General features: G+C 34.2%; 3 protein-coding genes across 3 annotated transcripts; all 3 read right to left on the reverse strand.

Annotated features, from left to right (window-relative positions):
• Positions 1-597: 597 nt before the first annotated feature.
• On the reverse strand, positions 598-3,241 carry LOTGIDRAFT_164598 (hypothetical protein; the record flags this gene model as incomplete). The annotated part of the gene is made up of 3 exons (XM_009061130.1): positions 598-1,220; positions 1,716-1,794; positions 3,173-3,241. The coding sequence occupies 3 exons, from the start codon at positions 3,239-3,241 to the stop codon at positions 598-600; spliced, it is 771 nt and encodes a 256-aa protein (XP_009059378.1).
• Positions 3,242-4,576: 1,335 nt separating this feature from the next.
• Positions 4,577-5,624, reverse strand: LOTGIDRAFT_218353 (hypothetical protein; the record flags this gene model as incomplete). Its single annotated transcript, XM_009061131.1, has 1 exon — positions 4,577-5,624. One exon carries the CDS (start codon positions 5,622-5,624, stop codon positions 4,890-4,892), a length of 735 nt encoding a protein of 244 aa, XP_009059379.1. The 3' UTR covers positions 4,577-4,889.
• A 10,818-nt stretch (positions 5,625-16,442) lies between these two features.
• Positions 16,443-17,393, reverse strand: LOTGIDRAFT_64447 (hypothetical protein; the record flags this gene model as incomplete). Its single annotated transcript, XM_009061056.1, has 1 exon — positions 16,443-17,393. A coding segment is annotated over one exon (951 nt), but the record flags the coding sequence as incomplete, so codon positions are not given.
• Between the last annotated feature and the right edge of the window lie 192 nt (positions 17,394-17,585).

The following is a 17,585-nucleotide window of genomic DNA, read 5'->3' on the forward strand; positions in this document are numbered from 1 at the left end:
TGAAGGCCATACTGTACTCTCCACTTATATCCCGTGGTAACTCCTGGTATTCTCTTTGCGTCCTGAATCTCCTGGTATTCCTTGGCATTACCTGGTATTAGTTACCATCTCATCTCGATTTGCTGGTACTGGCCGATTTCCAATTGCATCTTCTGAGAAGAACGACATGCGTTTTCAAACGATTGTGAAAGGTTGCAGTTTCATTGAAAGTCATTTACAATAATGGAGGTAAGAGATCTTTTCAAAGGCCTATTTTCTTGACATTTATAAAAAAAAACTCATGTGCGTATACCGTGCTTGACATCTAGGATACCTTTACTGACTAATGTTCAATGGTGCTTGTCTCGTTTAATCTTAAGCAGATCGAAGCGAAACTGATGGACAAAGAGTTGATGCACTCACATAGTTAAAATAAGATTATCATATCATATTTGAGTGATGAAAACAAGCCGGCCTAACTATAATGAAAATTGTTTTAACACATAATAAACAGTGCAGCATGTAAAACATAAACTAGCAATCACTATATTAAAAAGTATAATGTGAACTTTAACCCCAAAAGAGTTTCAGGGTTTTGTGATTTAAATATAATTTCTTTTATAATCGAAGTATCTTCATACTTATTCTTTTGGGAATATCTGCATTTAAGTCGTTCTTCCAAAATGGTTCAGGCATCGCAGTTAGTACACCTTTAGTATCGGAGCATCCATTTGCCGCATCATACCACCACCCACCTCCAAATAGTGTACTACAGCCTTTTCCTGTTACATCTCTATCTGCTGTAGAGAACGACTTCCCAATCAGACCTACGAGCGAGTCACCACATTTGGAATAACCATGTAGGTAATTTCCAGATAATATATAGTTTGGTGCTGGTCCAATATCGAAGTTGTTATAGTAAGAATAACAAGCAGACCCATTACTTGACACTATCAATACCATTAATCTAAAATAATTGGCAGTAACAGACAGTAATTGATGTATCCTTATAAAACCTAACCATCGCATGACTTGATTATCTCCGAAACCTTCTTTATAGTCTGCCAGCGTTCTGTTAAAGTTTATTCTGTTACTGGATGACAGTCTGTCTAATATTGTAGTCCATCCTTGATTATTCATAACACAGACTGTATCGAACGGTTCCAATGTTGGCGAAGGTTTGATGGCGACAAGAATGGTACTTGAAGATGAAATTCCTCTATCTATACCATCCTTGCAATCTGTCAAAAAGAAGTCAGTTCTATCAATCAACAGTAAAAAAGAAATAGTTTTGTGCATTCTGGAAGTCTGCTAGCTGTCCGCCAAGCAAAAAATCGTTCACTGAGCCATCCGTTGCGATTACGGATTTGTTGTGTTTGAGATTGAGGACACATGTAAGCAGAAAATTGGATTTGCTATATAAGGATTTGGATAGGATTTGCTCTTGTCCGTTCTTTATTGTGTTTGCGTTTGAGATTGCGTTTGCGTAGGCCTACACATGTCATCGCAGCTTAAAACAAATTTTACATTGGCGTCAACTAAGTTCGTGATCTAGTCACAAAATCAGGCTTTTAGTTTGGTATGTCTTTTCGTGGTCTGGATTTATTAAATAACAAATTATGTATATTACAATAAAGCGACGCCCATCGCCTACAGTTTTTTGTTGTACTAAAATGAAATCCAATGGTTTCAAGGGGCCTCTCTTTTACTCTAGGGTTTAAAAGAGCAACATTTACCTTTAATATATTCTTTACAATTCAATCCGTATTGTCCCCAGGGACAAATACAATTACCAGCACCATTGCACCTGATCTCCTATAATACAAAATATTATCAACCTCTCATGACGTAATCCTTTGAAGCCCTAAAGTCCCATCGTCATAGCATATAAGCTTTAATGTAAATACTGCTTTCTGATCATTGTTTTTTTAATTCCTTCTCTAATCTCGTATGAAAAGGATGCCATCAAAAGAGATTTATAAAAATGTATTCATCTTCATTCTAATAATTATTAAAAACAGGCTAATAGTAACCGACGATAGTAAAAATATGTCGTGAAGTTACAAGGGTTCAGGGTAATATTCCTTCCATGAAGACGCCACCTTGAAAACAGTTCGAGTGGTTCTTTAACCATTACAGTAAGTAATAGTTATAACGTCTCTACAGTATCGGATGTACCAGATACTGCTCAGTAGCTAACCAAATGAAGACAACATGAGAAGTACAATTTCTGGTATTTATAATAAATGTTAACAATAAATTTTAGAGGATACTAATATAAAGTTTCCTGTGACAGGCGCTTAAAATTGAAGAAGATAAAAATTATTGTCATTAGATATTAAAAGTATAAATTTAAACAAAGAAGAACTAGCAATTTATCTACATAGGCAGCTTATAAATATATGTGGATTATCTTTTCAAATAGCTAATTGGGGGATTAGAAAGATTTGGCTGTTATTCATAGACTGTAGCAATTATTGAGACAATTGAGACAATAATTCGCCTTTATTAAGGATAACGTTTGCCTTTGCTTTTGGGGACATCCAATCATAAGTTAATTATAACACTTTGATGTATAGATGTTTAACGTTTTGTCTCTGCGAAACTTATTTGATATCTCCCTTTAAACCCTTTTTCTAAGTACGATTTCTAGATGACACTTTTTTTTGATTTGGTAATACACCAACCCCTCAATCAAATTAACAGTCAATAAAAGTGATCTACAATATTTAAAGGATCGGATTTCACAGAAACTGGGAAGCCTGATATTAATGTATTTTTTAAACCAACGGATACCCACTGATAATTCGAAATTGTTTTGACTAATTGTCTGTCTTTTGTTTTATTTTATCTAGAAAATGCCATTATTCACAATTTTTCCTGGTCATTTCAATCAAGATATAAAAAAATTTCTATGTATTTGATAAAATATTTGTATCTGCTACCTTTATACTTTACACTGAATTGTTTGGATAGATATAAGAAGAATATATACCGGAATCATTAACTTTTATTTTACTAGGTCTACATTTAACCTTGTGCCAGTGCCTTTTAATGAATAGTAACTTGTTACTTTCTATCACCCTAATCTCTAATGGTATACTGGCCCTCACACTCTTGTGTGAGATAGACAAGAGCTGCGGCAATAATACTTTAGTCAAAGCAAACACGCACTGAAAATTGATTGTCTTACCTTTTTAAAACAAACACAATTTGACAGCGAAGATTTGGGTAAAATACAGTTTGTACCATCTTTATACATCCTGCACAAATTATCAGATGCACAGAATAACAGTTTCTGACATTCCACTTCATCTGAACACTGACTGGCACAAATCATCTTATTAACAGCAACTTTTTCTTTCAAAAACCTTGATTCTTCACTATCTGTTGGATAAACTTTCGTTAACGTGAAGTTTGCAAATTGTATTGCTTGCGATTTTACGAAAATCATAAATACGAAAAGTGCAGTCAACATATCTTACTAGTCTTTTATTTAATGAAATGGTAAAAAGTTGCTTTGCAAGTTATCCACGCTGCGTCTGCATTCTTCAAGTAAATGAATTGCTGTAGTTGAATAAAGCCTATTAACTTCAAATCGATAAGTTCGATCCATGGCGATAAATCTCTGTATACCGCATAATACAATATTGGCTATGTGGGCTCTCCGGAATAAATGTCGAATTGAAGACCCAGTCGCACAGGGCATCATGAATTACAATGAAATTAAACTTTTGCAACTTATCAGGGTATTTAATGGCAACAAATAAGTATATGATACCCCAAGGCCTGTAGAGCTATCGCCATACCAACACTTTGCAAACCAGTGGTAACGTTGTCAAAGTTATAAGCCTCTCTCCACAAGACACGCTGATTCGCTCCATTCAGCGTTACGGAAGCTGCCGTAAAGGCTGCTATTGAATAAATGAAACGGATGTTTTACTTCTGGTCTGTCTTACTTATGATATCCCCATTCGTAAAGAAGTCAATAACGATTTTTGACTGAAAACATACATGGAACAATAGGAAAATCGAAATATCGTGGTAATATAAGGCTACATAGCCAGACTGCTCTGTTGGTATAATCAAAATCTAGGCGGGTATATATGTATATATCCAATGCTAGACAGAAACGTTAAACTGATATATCAAACCTTACTCTGGGATAAATCAACGTTAGACTGGGATAAATCAATGTTAGACTGGGATAAATCAACGTTAGACAAGAAAAAATCAATGCTATACTGGGATAAATCAATGTTAGACTGGAATAAATCAAACGTTAGACAAGAAAAAATCAATGTTAGACTGAGATAAATCAAACGTTAGACTGGGATAAATCAGACTAAAAAAGCTCCCTAGACACAGATAAAGCCAATGCTAGACTTAAATAAATCCGAAATTAGTTTTGGATTAAAACAATGACATATATTATCTACATGACATTAGACAGCGAATTTTAAAATACAGTGCTCCTTTGGTGTATTTTTAAGGTAAATTCTAAAATCATCCCAACTATGTTTCGTACTACGCAATGAAAATAATCTGAAAAGAATTTTGGAGTCGATGTATGTATATATTATGCTGCTTCCTTATTAAGATAAACTAAATATAAAGTACTTTATTAAAATCAGAACAAGATAATGTACATTAGAAATAATCAATATATTAAATAAAAATAATTATCTTTCATTATAACTCTTTAACTCTGAAATCAATCATTTCAAAATGAAACTTGTTATCGTCTACGAAATCATACAAAGCCATCTAACCTCCAGAGCCAGGTAATTATAATTTCTTAATATTTGGAATCAAATCTGATTCAAAACCATGTCATTGAATCATCAAAATATGATCTTATGAACAAATAATTGTTAAAGAGAATTTAAAATGCAGGTAAATAATACCAACTATACCCTTTGATGATTTGTTGTAATGGACATGATCCAATCATAATATTTAGAGATGTGAGTGTAATAGCCATACTGATTTTCTCGGTCACATCCTACACCCCAAGATACGATACCAACCAGAATCCAACGTCCATTAAACTTCATAGAATATGGCCCTCCACTATCACCGGTACAAGCATCACCTTGCATACTTCTAGCATAACCTGCACAAATCATATAATCAGAGAAGGAAGCATTGACAGCCTTAGCAGATTCGGTACATAGTTCTCTTGGTACATAGGGAATGCTTACTTCATGAAGGTAAGTTGGTGGTCGACCTCTTTCATATCTATTTCCACATCCAGTTACTATCCCGGCTTTACCACTTTTCAGTAGTTCACTGGTAAAAGCTTCCCGTTCTAAACATATAGGCATTACCAAATCTCCAAATGTGACAGGTTCATCAAGTTCAAACAATGCCAGATCGTTATTAAAGTCTGTACCATTAAAGGTTGGGTAGATGATGTAATCCTTAATTTTTCTAGAAATTCCCCCTCGTCCTTTACAATGTCGGGTTCCTATAAACATCTCAATTAATGATTTATTGAATTTATATTCAAAATATTTTTCAAATTGTGTAACACAATGAGCGGCTGTTAAAACCCATCTTTCATTGACTATAGATCCACCACAATAAGCCAGTCCCTGTAAATAAAACTTTATAAAATTAAACAAATATCCTGACAATACCATGTGAATTGTAATATAAGTTTAAAATGTGTTAAATAGACAAGATTTTTTTACATCTTTACATGACAAGTACGTGCTCTATGGAAGATTACTTACTACTGAACCAGGTAACTTTGTTTCTTCCCCATGTATAATGTTGAATGGACAAATGCGCATATTGCTTAACAACTAAGTACCCAAGCACTAAGCACTGAAATAAGACGTTATCCGAACGTGCAAACATTACTCACATGAACTGATTCCCATATTATGACATGCCAAGGTGCTGAACCATCTACAGCTTCACGACCACTGGCAATTCTAAATTTTTTATCAGTCGATGCACTAACTATTGGTCGACCACAAACTGAAATAATAGTAAAATTAGTATACTAATAGTATAATGTTGAATTTTCGGCGGTACAATTCTTCCAATAAGGCTGACAAAAGAAATGTCCGTACAGCAGCAATATCGTGAAACCAAGTTAGACCCAGACGCAAATAATGAAGTAAAAACACTTTCTGGAAATTCACAGCAATATCAAATTTTGATCAGCAATATTCATGAGCTTTGATTTTGAACAAAGATTTTTAGCAGTACAGTAACAATCACCAGTATGAAATATTCAACCTTCAATCATACACTTCTTTTGAACTTTTTGGGGTAATTTTGAACAATATTACCAAGTTTTGTCAATTTCCCGCAAGAATTGTGCCATCTCGAGTGTTTAAGAGATTGAAAGCTTTTTCAAGAACAAGGGCAATAACTCATACTAAATATTTTTCGATTCTTCTAATTTTCAATTGGGTTCAACATTGGGTGATTACTAACACTCACACCAAGTTTCGCCAAAATCCGGCATGAATTGTGCTTTCTAGACTTTAAGAGCTAAAAATTGAACGGTGTTCAAGAACAAGGGTAATAACTAATATAACTCAAATATTTTAAGTTTGAAAATTTGCAGTTGCCACCAGTCGCGATCAATTGCTCATGGTTTTATTTCTACGAGATTTGGGTCGATCTAAATGATCACAGTCGCTTGTATTCAATGTATCAAATTGGATCTCTCGGATCGAATGAATGATTTGAATCCAAAGGAAATCTGAGTATTGTACCAAACTAACCGAAAGTAGCAAGAGTTCCTGACCGAGACATACTTACATTCGTTATGTCCCGTTGTTTGAATAATAAGCTGAGCTGAAGGTTTAGCAAAACATCCATTTTGTCCAACAGCAACACATGTATAAACTCCAGCATCGGTTTCCATCAAATTTTCAATCATCAGATAATTATTGACCAAAATCTGCAATACATTCATTGAATGGAAGAAAAGATTTAGTAGATTCCGATGACGAAGATAACAAGTCATAAGCTCACGCCATAACCATAAACATAGAATGTAAGGTATTTGTTGACATTTGATATGAAAACCTTTGGTCAGGCAATTTGTTTTTTGCCACAAGATCGATGTCTGAAATATTTATCTGTTTATAAAGTTGAGATTCAAAGTTCGTAAAACCGAAAGCGCTTCAAGAGGAAAAGTTCACGGAAAGTTGACCCTGAAAAGACCAGCCTCTCTTTATAAAGGCTATAGTCCAGCGATTAGCCTGACTGAAAGATTTTTAAGTAGATCGATCATGTTACATGACTACTGGTATAAATACCGTTTTTCTGTTATCAGGAAAAACAATGTCACCATCTTTATGCCACACTATAGAATCAGCACCAGGAACTAGACATTCAAATAGTGCCGTATCGCCATCATCTCTTGTTACATTCTTAGGTGCCTTTGTTACTCCTGAAATTGAAGGAAATGAATTCAATGGGTATCTCTATGTTTTGCGTACATTCCTGTTTCATTTTGTTGAATCCCCGTATTTTAATTAGTAATAAATTCAGTGGACTTCCTAGCCTATAAATAGCCATACAGCACAGTTCTGTTCTTGATTACTTACTTAATTTATCCTATACTCATGATAGTTTTACTCACTAAGGTGGCAAGGACCCACTAAGGATAACCAAGCCGAAATTTCTATCCAATTATCACCGGATCTTGCAGCACAGGTATATTCTCCTTCATGTTCCTCTTTAATATCTGGTATCACTAGCACACCACCAGGATAAATATTAATTCCATGAGTATGGTCATCAATGCTCAATATTCGATCTCTCTGTAACCTGCGTGGAGATCATAATAATTTTTTTAATTAAAGGATTATGGTTGTCAATATAATCAGAAACGCGTACAATATCATGAACAAAGCACACAACGAACCACACTGTTCAAAATCGTGATCGGTGTTACAAAATTTACTATTTTTTCAACAGAAACAGTAGATTGTTGGTACAATTGATAACATCTTATCTTATTTACCTAACTCTAAATTAATGAATAAACAAATGAATTAAAATAATATTTACCACATGATATCAACATTGGGTTCATTCACACCACATTCTAATAAAACACTACTACCTCTAGCAACACTCGTATTTACTGGTTTCTTGATAAATCTAAATAAGTCAACTCTCTGAAATATTTAGTAGTGGTTTATGTAAGATTGTGATGATCGGAGACATTTCTTTATAGAACATTGAATTATAAAACGAGCACTTACTACAATGTAAGTCTTTTAATTTGTGCCATCTACAAGTGTATCTAGAAAATACCCGATGATTGGTCGGAGAAAATGAAAGGCGAGGAGAGGCCGGAAGAGCCGATCCGCCTTGAGGCCGTGAATCTATCCAGAGCTCCACACGGGTTTCAGATGGCCTGAGATTCATTTTGAGCATTTAAAGGAATTAATGTTTACATGTACTTTCAAATAAAACCTTTCACTGTTGAGAAAGGGGGGGTTGTCCATTGTCCCGATAACAATTTGCAAGTAGATATTCGCCCTGTTAATAGTGATACAAACATGTAGTGTTCGAAGACACAGTCTATAAATTCATTAATTACATGATTTGAGACGTGAAATATAGTAATATTTCACCAAAAGTACCTCTACTTCACAGAAATGACCAGTAAACCCATGGTGACATTGGCAATGAACTTCATTATCTTCACTTTCTATACATTCACCGTTATTCTGACAGTGTAAATCTAGACATGTTGTACGTTTCTTTTCGCATAGCTCACCATAGAAATTTGGTGGACAGATGCATCTAAAATTAAACATAGAAAGAACGTAAGTATGTTTCGGGTCTGCTTTTCTTGCTTTTGTGTTCATAGATGATGTTGTTGGTCATTACCAGAAATATAAGAAAATCACTGTGTTTCACCTCCAGATAGGTATGTTGTCTGCTGTAAAGTTTTTGTTGCATTCTGCCCCATTTTCACAAACCATGCCGCAAGACTTATCTAAAATAAGAATAAGACAATAAATAAACTTCAAATGTAAAAACCAAAAACCTGGATTTCCACATTAATTGATTTAATTCCTCTCAAATGACCCCCGTCTTCAGAAAACTTCGAACTAATGGAATAAATTGTTTAATGGCCTAGATAATGTACAAATTGTCTTACTCTTACCATTGTCCAAAGGTGTAATAAAATAATTAGCTGCATAGCCGAGTCCGTGGACAGATTTATCACTTCTAAATAAAACCTGTAAAGTCTGAGCTGCAAATGTGTAGATTTTCTTTCCCAGTCTCCTTCCACACAATAGGACTCTTCTACTTGCATCATTATCTATTTTTTTTTTTCAGATTTAAAAAAAAAAAAATATTTTCCAAAAACAAATATCAAGAACGAATATGGTATATCATGAAACTCAGTTGAACAGTAAAGCTGAAGTTACAGAATCGTTATCAAAAGAAAACGAGAAATCGACCCAAAAAAGAGTGAACAATCCAAAAAAGAGTTAACACCTTATCTTGTTGCGTTCTCATTAAAAGAAACAAGTGCTTGCCTAGCAAGATACGCCCACTTCCCTGATAAATTTTCAGTATATCAAAGGCGGTGTCAAATCATACCAAAATCTAATTTGTAAAAGATATTGTTGATTTAATCAAACACACAAAATGTCGTTAAATTTTAACAGAAACTGCCATCAAATTTTGATGCATTTTTATTAAGTCAAGGGCAAAAACTCAAATTCTCAAATTGAAAAATGATCAAATTTAAACTTGACCAAGATCTCATTGTAATAGATGATAACACCAGATTTCATTAAAATCAGATAAAAAAATATTTAGTATGAGTTATTGCCCTTGTTCTTTAAACGCTCGTAAACACTCTTGAAGACGCTATTCGTGGCGGATTTTGATGAAACTTGGTGTGAGTGTTTGTTATCACCCAAGGATGAACCCTATTTAGAATAAAAAAAATAAAAAAAAATAATTTGTATGAGTTATTGCCCTTGTTCTTGAAAACGCGTTCAATTTTTAGCTCCAAAACACTCTAGAAGGCAAAAATCTTTGTTTAGATAGAACGGGTAATTGTTACTGTACTGCCAAATATTTTTTATTTAAGATAAAAGCTGCCATTGGGCGTATATTACCTTGCCTGGCAAGCTATCTTTTCTAAGTCAAGGGCAATAACTAAAAAACATTCATCTAAAATCGTAAAATCCAAACTTGACCAAGAACCACCAAATTTCATTTATATCGGATGAAAACTGTAATCTCTATTGTGTTCACAAATTTTGACGCGTTTTTCCAAAGTCAAGGTCAATAACTCAAAAACTGTTCATTTTAAAATCGTCAAAGTTCTCATCAATATACATTTTCACACCAAGTTTCATTAAAATCAGATAAAAACTGTTATCTCTATTGTGTTCACAAACAAATTTTGACTCGTTTTTCCTAGATCAATGGTAATAACTCAAAAACCGTTCATCAATAAATCGCCAAATTCGAACATGACCAAGATCTGACGAATATAAATGATCACACCAAATTTCATTAAAAACTGTAGCCTCTATTGTGATCACAAGCCGACCTACGGACGGACAGATAGGCCGACGACATTATGTGGGCGTATAAAAATGGTTTTCACGAGATTAATAAATAAAGAAGAATACCTCACCTGGTATCAACACTACATAATCATACGTACACTCGTGTGAACCCTCTACATCAAAATTTGTAAACTGGACAACAATAGAACTATTTTCATTAGACTGTAGTAGTATGGAGCAATATTTATTTTGATCATAATATCCCGGATGACCTGGGCTACTTATTACACCAGTTTCATTCCTAACAATGTAGGAACAATCTGAAAATGAATTAATATACGAAATGGTATCATCTGCAAGTCTAGTTTATCGTCTTAAAACAGAAGATGTTGGTGCTTTAAGACATTGCAATAGATTGTAATATGCAATTTCATAATGGAAATATTGTGAACCTGGCTATTTTCCAAATTTAATTGGTTGAAGTAAATGACAGGAACCACATGTTTTCCCTTTTCTGATTGATACGTTGGCTCCACAGTGAAGTAGCATAGTACATGAACTGATTAATCCTACCAGTATCGTATAAAGAGGTTATAACATTGTCGCTGATGCTGGTATTAGGAGACATGGTTAGTGTTGATGTCGACGTTGATTTTGACGATGATGTTTCAATAGTCGCTGTAGTTTCATGACGTACTATGGGATGTGTTGTAATATCAGATATTATGGTAGTTGGTTCTGATATAGGTGTTGTTTGTCTTTGCTCATTATCTGACGGTAGTTTTGTTGTTTGAGGAATAAATAATACCGAGATATTAAATCCTGAAAACTGTTGAGAACTGTCTGTATTTAGTACCAAGGTCAATTTATTTGTCTTCGAATGGATTGGTGATGGGATTCTACTTCCGCACAATAATATTTCATTTGATTTTCCTAAAACAAATAAATCTGACATGAATGGCATCAATTCTGGACCATCGTTTTATTTTATTCAAGAGAATGTTAAGTTTCTTTAAAGCTGGAATTTGGTTGTGGACTGATAAACTGGACTGAGGTTTCGAGTTTGTTCTCTCGTTAAATTAAGTACGCCAAAAGTGCGCTAACTTTGAAAATGTGAAAAGATAATACCTATCGGTGTCACGTCATAAACTGTAACTTTATCAAATAAACATGGTTCAACCTCAACATGAAAACTGTTAAACTGAAGGTAGATTGTAAAATCAGTTGGGGCCTGAAAAAACGAAACTGTATAATAATTCTAGGAGAACCGTGGGTTTGAATTTGTTACATGTGGAAACAATGACTCATAAAAAATATTAATCACTTTTGTTCATGGTGTTCAATCATATAGAATTCGGGTAGTAAACATTTGGGGTAAAATAAAAGACATTTGTTTCAGAAGATGAATCCATATGAGTTAGACAAAAGGTGGGACGATAATCTCTTATGATTATCAAATGCAAGAATTAAGAAAACAGAAAAGGGCCTTTTCTCTTGTCAATTAAGCAGTGTTGTAAGGATAGAATCTCTTGTTTTGTTTTTAAGTGGTAACGACAACGTTATAATTCTGTTAATTGATTTGTCTATTGATTTGAAAATCCAATCGTTGAATTGATGTTTTTAGATTATTGGTGTATCGACTTTTGGTCCCCTTTTTATGAACTTATCATATAATGTAACGTGACTGGGCGGTAACACATCCTTAAACATGCAAATTTGTAATTCAAATTCTCACCTATCCCTTTTCATGACAAATGAAAATCAATTCTGTAGAGTACAAAATCTTAGTTACTGCATACAACGTTGCGCTCCTAACTTTAGTCGAAGCACCATATTGACCATGTGAGCACAAACATATAGTCGTTAGAAAAACGAAATTGTTCGAATCACAGACAAGACTTTACCTGTATATTATAGTAGCAATTTGTATTTACTGGGTACTGCATTGGATAGTTGGGACTTGTTAAGAACCCTTCCAGATTTACTGTATCATTACAATAGTTCGGCGACCTCTCAACTGAAACAAATTAAAAATATGTCAACGATTTTCGATCAATGCTTATTAAAGCAATGTCTTAGATCAATAGTGATAACAATGCACTGAAATATTGGTCGACTGAACATTCTTTTTAAGTCAATAGAGATCATAGAATTCATTTCATTAGTTTGTGTTCACCTCTCTCTTACAAATAATTACTATGCTTTTAAAAGGTATAAAGAGTACACAAACATAAGTAACATAAACATATGGTATATAACATATAACAAGCTCTATAATATGTTTCTTGAAAGTCTTTAGATCCGGTTGGTTAATATCTTTTGGACTAGAATCAACACAAATGATTTGACGCTCTAGTCAGTGAATTACTAAGAGGGCATTCAATATTTTTGTAGGTCGAAATTTTGCTCAAATTTGTGAAAACTATACACCAAAATCTAGAGAAATGTGTCCCTAAAAACAACTAATATTTTCGAGCCAAAACTATTAAAACAGTTTACGTAAACTTCAAAAGTTCCTTAAAAAAATAATAAAAATATTTCACAAAAAGCGGAATGTCCCTTTAAATTGCCTTCAGTCTGATATTAGTTTAGATGATTTAGGATTACTTTCAAATGAAATGAAATGAATGGAGTTTTACGTACTACTTTTCTGCACCATGTGGGCTAATGCCTGCTCATTTTCGATTTCCAACTGTCGAGGGATGTTTAACGTGCACAGCCTGTAGCACACGGGGCCTCGGATGTCGGTAAAATGGTCTGAGTCTGGAATCCAGTATAGTGATTTTATTTTGAAGATCTGATAAAATCCTTTGATTCTGGTAACTGACTAACCCGACAAATCTGACCGTATCAGATTCTTGGTCGTGATATACGAAATGGATATCAACATGCTTAGGGCCAAACATAAAATGTTACTTTTTATTGAAAGTTGCTTCGAACCATTTCGGATCACTAGTTTTTGAGAATTTTCACCATGAGAAATATGGCATCATGGGTCCTTTGACACATTACCGGATATTTTACACTGTCCCTGTGCTCCACACGGTATCACAATGCAGTCAAGGGATAGGTTGAACTTAAGGAGAAGGGAAAAGCATAGTGTATGTACTGTATTGTGGCACCAAATTGAAGACTTACGGTAATGTTGGTTGGGGAATTGGCTACCGTCTCCCAAAGGACTTGACTTTTAGTTCTTTTGTAATCAAACTCACGTGGAAATTATCCGATATCACTATCAGAGCTTTCCAGAGTCTTTCGTTATCGTTATCTCATACCACTTACTATTTATTAGTTACTAGCAGAGCAATATATAGCACCAACCTTTTCTTATAACAGTATATCTGAATTTAAAACCCACACCATTTGTAGACTCATCAGTATGAAAATATATCGATACACTATTGGATGTTGATTTAAAATCAATGACTTCATTACCACAATATTTCCATGGAATACTTGAATCATTTCCATTTTCTATGATTTCAACATAGTCCCATCTGCAATAGAAAGAAATATAGGACGAAACCGTTACCATTCTACTCATTTTAAAAGGCGAAGTGGATGACAACACAATCTTTTACTTACAAACATTGCTCTTGATTTTCAATCATGAAATATTTTGAATAAATATGGACCCGACCACCAGTTGATGTAGTAATTGTCCATGTACAATCTAAATCATCAGGGTAATAGTCTGGAAAACCGGGACTTTCAAAATAACCTTCTCCAGCTACTAAATGTCCACCACAATCTAGAAAAGTGTCTGAAATTTAAAGAATGGGAGTCATATACTCTCGGAATCCTTATAAATGGATATGATTTCCGATTTCCAGTTAAATGCTAAAAGTTGTGATATTTTTAGGAATACGGTACAGGGAATATGCGAGTACATGTTGTAATCCCACAAAGAATATTTTGTTAACTGTTAATAAAATTAAACAAAATACTGTATCATTAAAAGATTTTGATCAATCGACCTTTTTCAAACATAACAAAACCTTCGAAAATGCATCGTTCCTGTATCCGGATCCTGAAAGCAAGAAAAAACTTCAGAATGTGTATGTGTAAAGTTAGTAAAATGGTAGAAAACAGCGAAAAACATTAGGTTTATTAAAACTATTCTATTGTCTTTCAAAATACAATGTTAAACTAGAGCTTCAGGATATCGTAGACAGTATTAAACAAACATCCTGGCATAAAGCAGTACAAATTTAACGTAGAGGTATTGATATTTCATTCTAATTTTTTATATTCTGTATTTAGTAAGAACTAGAATAATAAAAACTATCTAGACAAAAATCGAGATCGAATCTTAGCCGGAGGACATCCGCAAGTTACAGCACATATTTCGATTTAATCGTAAACTGATATTAGGCCTCTACATCAAGCTTTTTAAAGGGACAGATTCGCCATTTTCGGGGTTTGATATAATATGTAAATAATATGTAAATAATCTTTAGAATTACTAGAACTTCAAAATACCTTGAACTATTCTATTTCTATATATCATTATTGTATGTCTTTTCTATAAATAGTCTCAAGAAAAGACGAGCCGTCATTTTAACTTTCAAACGTGGATAATTCAGGAAACAGGTGGACTTGAAGACTCAAATTCCGACGGTGAGCTGTGAACACTATTGCTGATTAGCTTAGCTAAAAAAAATCCCGTTTCTGAGACTAAGGTACGATTGGTCAAACGAATGTCGAACCTGTCCATCAAAGGTTGGTGATATATGTGTTATCGGAATATTTTATTCAAAGTGGTTATTTATTTTTTCGGACAAAGTTAATTCTCGCAAAACCAAATAAAAGTCTAAGGGTGTTTCAAAGCACCAGAAATGTGTCTGACATAACATCATCAAAGTTTACAACGTAACATTTTCTTTTTTCTTTTGCAGGATGGAACAAGTATGATTTCTTAGAAGAATAATATGATGTAGATTTAGAGATATTAAAAACTAACCCATCTCGTCATCCAAATTAAAACACTGGCTAATTTGGTAAGTTTGTAATCCTAGAAGAATCACCAATAGCTTATAATCAGCCATTTTGTGTTGAGAGTTAATAGAAGAATAAGGTCAGATAGAGACAAGAGGATGATGACGGATATTGTAACTTGAGATTTTGTCTACAAGCATATGGTCTTATTATTGTTTCATTTTCTTTCTATTAGCTTGTCACTGCCTTCACAATGTTACAGTAAACCCTGTGTTAAACAACCAGCTTGTATGGAGAGGTATTTATGACTTACGATGGTAAGTATAGTATTGTATGTTATTATCTTAAGAGGATTTCTTCATTGAACAAGCAGAAATGAATTCGAGATTTGTATCATGATGATATGATGATCCTTTCTTATTGTTACTGGATAGCTCTAATACTACGGTTTGTATCCAAAGGAGTAGCTCTAATATTTATGGAATTGTCCCATAGAATGCCATTACCAAATTTTAAAAGAAAGTAGCGATAGATAGTAATAATTTTCATTTCATTTATTTCAGGATAATTTCATCACATCACAAAACTTTATCATTTCATAGACTATACATGGAAATAATCGGCTTAATCTTTAACAAAGACACTGCAGTCAACTGTTGGCTCAATTTTCTTTAACATAGCTGATAAAACAACTATATCACGACCCCCTAGACACACGCCGGCCTGTTGTAGTGCATTTATGAAGTCGTCAGTTGGCATTTTGTTATTTTTTTCATTCAGTTTGCCACAAGTCATAAGACTATCTTTAATAGGAAAAGACTTGTCATTACAATGGTCCTTTATAGTTGGTAATACATCGCTGAAATCTATTTCATCCATGGGTGTGTTCAATAGAACTCTCAATTTAGATAAAGGTGGTCCTTTGATACTATAATCTCCTGTTACTCCCCCGTGAAGAACTGCGGTCTTTTTCTTCGATTGAAGAAGTTCTTCTCTGTAGGCTAGAAATTCTTTATCAACTTCAACCCCAGTCATATCCAGAATTTCTGTACGATTATTTTCTGAAGATATACCTTTCACCATAATCTTGGCACCTTCCACCCCAATAGGATTATGACCTATTCGAAAAACTTTCAAGTCTTCATTCGATTCCATATTTTTACTGATCAAAGCAGCAGCCTTTTCGGGGATCCTATTGTGTGAAACATCCAGTTCTTGAAGGACATTGTTGACTTTTATAATATCAGCAACGGCCACACCACCTTCATATCCCAGTCCATTGAATGAAAGGTTCACCTTTTTCAATTTAGCATTATTTTTAATCTGATCACACATTTCCACGGCATTGCGATGACGAAAATAATTCCAACTGATATCCAGTTCCTCAAGTGTCTCATTCTCACCAACACCATGACCTAAAAGTTTAGATGCTTTTTCTCCAAATTGATTGTGACTAAGATTGAGGTATTGTAAGCGACGATTTTCCGACAGTGCTTCATCAAAATATACAGAATCAGCATCAGTAAACTTATTACCAGAAAGATTTAAAATTTGTAATGTGGTATTGTAGGTCAGCATATCACATATTTGTGCACATCCAACCGATCTTAAGTTGTTATTAGCTAAATTTAGCTCAGTAATATAAATGTTTTCTTTCAACATCTGAGCGATATATGTACCACCAGTGCCACCGATCCAGTTGCTCTCTAGATCTAAATTAACAACATGGGTATTACTCTGCAGTGCTAGAGCCATAGCTTTTACTCCTAGTGTGCTCAACCCATGGTTCTTCATTACCAATTGAGACTCCTTCATGTGTCGTACGAAATAGCTAACTGGAACGATACGATAATGCTTACATGCTGATAGGTATAGGTTTCTACCACTTACATCAAAGTCTGTAACATCCTGTTCAGATTCCAGATCCGTATCGTATTCATCTTCTTCTGGCTCTGGTGGACAACAGTTTACGAGCAACTGTTCAGTTGAGTCAGAAGCGTCATTTTGAGGTTCGTCTTCTATAGTATTAGAACCTTCGTCTCTTTCCTCACCTTCCTCTATCATAGGCATTGTGACCTGCTGATCGGTATCCATCTTAAATCAATTATCTGTCCCAGTTGACTATCGAAATCTACAAGCTTCGTT

The sequence above is a fragment of the Lottia gigantea genome (genome assembly GCF_000327385.1).
Source record: "Lottia gigantea unplaced genomic scaffold LOTGIsca_46, whole genome shotgun sequence".
Taxonomy (NCBI): Eukaryota; Metazoa; Mollusca; class Gastropoda; family Lottiidae; genus Lottia; species Lottia gigantea.